Source organism: Tetrahymena thermophila (assembly GCF_000189635.1).
Source record: "Tetrahymena thermophila SB210 genomic scaffold scf_8254526, whole genome shotgun sequence".
Classification (NCBI taxonomy): domain Eukaryota; phylum Ciliophora; class Oligohymenophorea; order Hymenostomatida; family Tetrahymenidae; genus Tetrahymena; species Tetrahymena thermophila.
In genome coordinates this window covers 1-7,087 of record NW_002476300.1, presented here as the reverse complement: position 1 = coordinate 7,087, position 7,087 = coordinate 1, and the positions used below count along the sequence as shown (strand labels likewise).

General features: G+C 25.2%; 1 protein-coding gene across 1 annotated transcript; it reads left to right on the top strand. All coding sequences in view use genetic code 6, as the record gives it.

The window, feature by feature from the left end:
• Positions 1-1,568: 1,568 nt before the first annotated feature.
• TTHERM_01485660 (REJ domain protein) lies at positions 1,569-6,944 on the top strand (the record flags this gene model as incomplete). The annotated part of the gene is made up of 8 exons (XM_001029485.3): positions 1,569-1,614; positions 1,679-1,756; positions 1,812-1,998; positions 2,186-2,468; positions 2,632-4,255; positions 4,354-4,855; positions 4,924-5,128; positions 5,279-6,944. Coding segments are annotated over 8 exons (4,591 nt in total), but the record flags the coding sequence as incomplete, so codon positions are not given.
• Between the last annotated feature and the right edge of the window lie 143 nt (positions 6,945-7,087).

The following is a 7,087-nucleotide window of genomic DNA, read 5'->3' as shown; positions in this document are numbered from 1 at the left end:
TTTAGTTAGAGATAACTAAAACAATTTAACTTCATTATTGAATCTCTAACTTTTACGGTTGCGGAGGCGATTCGTGCATGTAGAGGGTTTTTATTAAGAATGGGATGTAAATAAAGCGAAAAATAAAATTTTATGATTTTTCATTTATATGAAGAATAAATAGTTCTTTGTATTTTTTTGTAAAACATTCATTTTACGCATCTTCTATAAAAAAATAATTTTACCAATTTAAAGAAAACATTTCTCTTTTTTTACTGTTTTTAAATAGATTTATGAAAATTTTTAAATATGTCTATTACTATTAGATAGATAGAAATGCGCTTTATTGACTTACATTCATTTTTAATTAATAATTCATTAGATTTTATATAAATTGTATATTTTTTAAATCTGAAAAAGCTATGATTGTATATTTAACTTAAAACTATTAGTGGTAACATTAAAATTACAACAAACAAAGAATATATTTTAATAATTTTGTTAAATATTCATAATAGATTATTCTATTAAGATTTTAAATTTAAGATATATTTTTAAAATAGAATGAAACTATTAAATGAATTAATTTATTATGGAATAGATACTGGTTTATTATTAAAAAATTAAAAGCTTATTCAGCTTTAAGAATTAATCAGATTCATGAGATCTAAGAATTAATCATATTCATTAATTATCATTTGTAACCATCTAACTCTTCTTAATAATGATAGAATCTTCACCAAAATTAATTTATCAAAAAATAAGAGATGTTATGAATTAAATGAAAATGTAGCTTATAAAGAGCTTTAAATTATTTGCTTGTTTATAACAATTTTGAGCATATGATTTTATTTAAAGGTTTATAAAATAATTATTACTATTAAAGCGCTAAAAAATAAATACAAATTTATATGAAAATAAAAGCAATTAAAAAATATTATTTAGAGCATTAATTTAAATTACAGATTATTGAATAGGTTTGTGTATTAGTTTATAAGCATGCCAAATCCCACTAATTAAACAGTAAGAGATAATTTAATTAACAGTTAAACTAATTTACTATTTTATTTATTGATTAAGGATTGGATCATTATAGGCTATAAATTTAATATTGGTTTTAGTGTAAACTATTTAAAATAACCAGAGTTTAAAAACTCACAAATTAATTTTTGCCTTAAAATATTTAGATTCACCTCTTAATCTCAAATAAAACTAATATGCATTTCGCTTAATAAAATGACTAGTCTTAAGATTTTTGCTTCTAAACACAGTTTTAGAAGGGTTTATTTAATTAAATTAAAGGGGAGTTGACATATTGAATTCTAATAAATATATTATTTTAGTTTATTTTAAAAAAAAATGGATGTAATAAATACGCTTATATCGCTCTCCCCTCCCTCCCCCCCTAAATTAGAATCTAAGGTTTTATAAATTCAAATAGAACTAATTTATTTTTTACTGACTAACTTAATAACTAATGTTTGAATAACATACTAATAAAAAGCATATGCTATCTATTTATTTTATAATATGTAATTAATCACAAACAATTATTACCATAAATCTCATAAAGGTAAATGGAATAAACAATGAAAACTCAGAAAATCAGAATAGGTCTCTTCTTTATTTTACAAAGTAAAATTTTTTATTAATAAATTATGCAAAAAAGGATTTAATTATTTTATAATTAATTAAACAGTCTTAAAATATTTGTATGCTGGATAAAATTAAGATTGTGGAGGTTTTTTAACTAGCACTGGAAGTTTTAATCTTAATTGTAAACTTATTTTCTATTATAAATTTATCATTAAATCATTTTTTATAAACTAAAGTTAGTTAATGCCTATTTAATTATATTAACCCTGCATTACAATCTGATATAGACAGCCTTAAAAATTACTTCTTAGACACTAATTGCTTAAATTCAAGTTTATTTCCCTAAGATCAAACAAGTTACTTATCAGGGAATAGTTGTACTTTAGATAATCAAATAATAATAAAATATACTTCTTAAAACCCGTAAAACCAGTTATTAACAAAACATAATTTATTTTAGGAATATATATATAATTCTTTTTTAAATCTATAATTTATATTCCTTGCATTAATTTTATTTTAAAATCTAAAAGAAAATTCACAATTAATTATTTTTAATACTTTAATTTGATATTTTAATATTTACTTAAATATTTTAAAAATAAATTAGGGCTACAAAGATATATTCTATTGGGTTTTCATTTAAATTTAAGGCAATAATTCCTTATTAGCCAACTACTTTATATTCCATTATTGAAATAAATAATATGTAATATAATAGTTTGTCTACCCAATAGACTGTTAATTCAGATAATTATTACACTTCTTTACATTTCTTGTTTTAAGATAAGTAAAATGTAGATAGTATAACTATTAAATTGACTCCATTGAATGTTAACCTTGGGTAAACATATCAAATTTATTTTACTGAAATAAATTTAGCTGTACAATTTGTAAAATTAATTATTAAATTTGTTAATAGAGAGAGGCATAAAAATTATTAATTAAAATGTTAAAAAATTAATTAATTAATATATAGCAAATAACTTTTCTCTAAACTTTTTAAATATGAATTCTCTCTTTTAAAAAAATATTTACATTATTTAATATTAAAAGTGTCAAATAAATTGTGACAAATGTGATTATAATTAAATATGCTTATAATGTTCTTCTGGGTTTTATTATTAGCAAGCTATTAACTAGTGTGTAAGTTCTTGTAATAGTAATTAATTTGTAAATTAATAGCAATAATGTTAACTATGCGATAATAACTGTGCAAGTTGTGATGGTCCTAGCTCTAATAATTGCTTATCCTGTAATCCTGGCTCATATATTGATACAATCTAAAAAATTTGCACTTGTCATTCAACATGTAAAACTTGTGATGGTCTTAGCTCTAACAATTGCTTATCCTGTTATCCTGGCATATATTATAATCCAAATACAAAAAGTTGCAATTGTGATTCAACCTGTAAAACTTGTGATGGTCCTAGCTCTAACAATTGCTTATCCTGTTATCCTGGCATATATTATAATCCACAGGCAAAAAGTTGCACTTGTGATTCAACCTGTAAAACTTGTGATGGTCCTAGCTCTAACAATTGCTTATCCTGTAATCCTGGTATATATTATAATCCACAGGCAAAAAGTTGCAAATGTGATTCAACCTGTAAAACTTGTGATGGTCCTAGCTCTAACAATTGCCTATCCTGTAATCCTGGCATATATTATAGTCCACAGACAAAAAGTTGCTCTTGTGATTCAACCTGTAAAACTTGTGATGGTCTTAGCTCTAACAATTGCTTATCCTGTAATCCTGGCATATATTATAATCCACTGACAAAAAGTTGCTCTTGTGATTCAACCTGTAAAACTTGTGATGGTCCTAGCTCTAACAATTGCTTATCCTGTAATCCTGGCATATATTATAATCCACAGACAAAAAGTTGCTCTTGTGATTCAACCTGTAAAACTTGTGATGGTCCTAGCTCTAACAATTGCTTATCCTGTAATTCTGGCTTATATATTGATACAATCTAAAAAATTTGCACTTGCCATTCAACCTGTAAAACTTGTGACGGTCTTAGCTCTAATAATTGCTTATCCTGTAATCCTGGCTTATATTATTAGTAAGCTACAAAGCAGTGTGTACAATCATGTAATCAAAACCAATATCCTAATTAAATCTCATAGTTGTGTTAGTCATGTGATATTAGTTGTGCAAGCTGTGATGGAAAGGATTCAAACAATTGTTTGAGTTGCTACCCTAATAGCTTTCTCTACAACAAAAGTTGTGTTAGTCTTTGCCCAAATGGGTTTTAAAGTAATAATATTTAGCTCACATGCGATTCATGCTAAAATTATTTGAGCCTATAATGCAATGCCTGCTACCCCACCTGTTAACTATGTGATTAATCATCGATTTTAAATTAATAATGTAAGACTTGCTATAATGAAACAAGATAATTAGATGTTTTAAGTAATACATGTGTTTGCAAAAACTAAAATGATAAAAGGAATATATTTTATTAATGCAGTTATCAAAATATTGCTGTCCTTGATGCAAAATTAAGTGCCACATCTCCATAGCTCTCAATTGATTTTGGATCTCCATTGATTAATATCATATCAAATACACCTTAGTCTTTGTGCTCACAGATATTTGATTAAGCAACTTTAGCCACGATTGGGTTAGATTCTTAATGCTAAATCAGTGGGAATCAAATTTTGGTTAATTTAAGTAACTTTTTTATAAAATATTCAATTCAACTTATAATATATATTAATAAGAAAATATTTTAATTTAAATTTAATTTAATTTGATAAATAAATACATAGGTGACTCATCAACAATAATGGAAAATAATTAGATAACTCTTTTGCCAAATAAATTACAGTTTGTAGATTATAGTGGATACTTTATTAACACTTTCTATAGAAATATAATTTTCTAAGAGCCTCCTGGAATTCCTTAACTTCAATTTAGTTATAATCACATAGAAAACAGCTGCAACCCTATAAATATAACTCTTTATGGTCTTTAGAATGACGCAGGAAGAAAATTTATGAGTTTTAATTGGACTTTAAATCAAATAGTAGGCTCCATAAGCAATGACCAGTAAGAAAATATAAAGTAGATTTTATTAGAAGCAAGCTAAAACAAAAACACTAGTTTAATTATAGATCCTAAATTCATACCTCCAAATATTAATATTGCTATATCTCTTAACTATTTACTTAAGGTTAACTAAGCTGGTACTTAAACCTTCACCATAGCTTATCAAAAATAAAAATTTATAAGAATCACTTATTAGCAATCTGTATATCCACCAATTTATAGGTTAATTTTTCTTTATAATCAATAGATATTTTCTATAAATATAATTTATTCTTAAAATAAAAAAATAGATATATGAGCTTGAGTTTCTACTTTTAGTTCTACATTTAGATCTGTGAGCTTGGTTAAATGACTTATATTAATAATGAGCCTATTGATTTACAACTAGTTTCTAACCAGCTATAAAAGCAAAACTTAAATCAATATAATTAAATGAGCTTTCAATATGATATTCTCCCATACACCTTAGCATCTAACTAAAAATTTGATATGAGTGTAAATTTTTATAAATAATTCTAAGAAATACCATCAAAATTTTAAAACTCTTCATTTTAAAGTTCAAATTTAAATTATACCTCTTCAAAATGCCAAAAAAAAATACTTATATTTTCTTATTTGTTTTTAAATATTAAATTTTAATAATAGCTGATTTTAAATTTGAGTTCAGATAGTAATGTTGTTGCCATCCAAAAGATATCTGTTAATATTTAAATCACAGATTTGTATTTATAAATTATTGGAGGATCAAGTCTTGTTTAAGGCTATACTAATAAAATGGTCTTAAATACAGATTCGAGGGATTATGAGTTGCAAGATCCAAATTCTCCCTCAAATATCAACTTGAGTTGGTAATGTTATAGTCTTTCGTCTTAAGACCATATTTGCTATGATTAATAAAATAATTAGATTTAATTGTAACAAGGAGCTAGCAGTATTACATTTCCTGCTAAAACGTTTTAACCATACACTGCAGTTTAGTTTACTGTTGTTGGATAAAAAGATTCTAGACAAAAAAAATACACAACTACTTGTATTTTCACAGAATTAGACGTACCTCCTCTAAATATTTTATCTGCAGCATCGCACATTAATCAAAAAATTAATTTGAATGATGACCTTAATTTCTAAATACTTTATGGTGAGAATGTTTCATCAGATTACTTGTCTTATGCAGGAGCTATACTATACAATAGTGATCCAGTTGCAGCTATTAAATTTGATTATTTCTAAATTAGATTCAGAATTTGGGACTATTTTTAAAATATAAATCCCTCAAATCCAACACTTTAAATAAGATTTTCTGTGTACAATCCTCTATTTGTTATGCCAAGCTTGTCTACAATTAGCATTTAAATAAACATTCCTCCTCAGAATTGTGTTTTAAATGTAAGTCCCTCATAAGGCATAGCCCTTGAGACTATCTTCTAAATTTAATTCTTGAATTGTAAAGATGAAGATCTTCCTCTGACTTATCAATTCTTCTATTATAATAGTGCAGATGATGCCAATCAAGAATTGGTTTCTCCTTGGAATATTTTAAGAAGATAAATATAAGATTAGACTATAAACAACTCAATTCAAACAGTATTGCCTAGGGGAAATCTAGTTGTTATGGCATAGGCTATGGATTCTTACCTAGGAGTTTATAATACATCTTCTATAATAATGGTTTAAGCATAGAAAAAAACAGCTGACGAATATTATTAACTGGTCAATCAACTCACTTCATAAGCTCTATAAAGCTCAAATAATTAAGTCAATAACTAACTAGTGACTTTAAGCATCATAGCAGAAGACATCAGTAAAAGCAATTAGCTTTCATAATAATTGAATGATTTCGCAAGTATAATGATTTAAAATATATAGCAATTATCTCTCTAAATACCTAAATTCTCCCTTTTGTCGACATTTGCGAACAAAGTAACTGCTTAGTTATCATATTTAATCTTTAGCTCATCATAATAAAACAATTTTGCCAAATAGAAAAATAATATATTTGGTTAAGTGTAAACAATACTTCAAAATACTAATTCAAGCATACAAAGTAGTAATCTTAGTCATTTACAACAAAACAACGATATTCATATTTAAAATATCGTAGATTCTTTTAAAATTTTAAACTCAAGCGTTACTTTGTCTAGTATGAATTCATAGGAAGATTTTTAATCCTACGATAAAATATCAAGTTAAATTGGAAACTTGCTTAGTAATATTAGCTTACCAAACTAAGGACAAATTATTCTAAATGGCGACTTGTCCAATCTTTTATCAGATAAAATAACATAGAAAAACCTATATAAATACGCTCTAAGTATCGATGACTATAATTCTGAAAATTAAACTAGCATATTTAGTATTTCAACAAATATTTATAAGAAGAATATTTATGAAAATACCACAGAATTCTAGGCGTACACATAGTAATTCAAAAATATTAGTTAAAACTTCACTTAC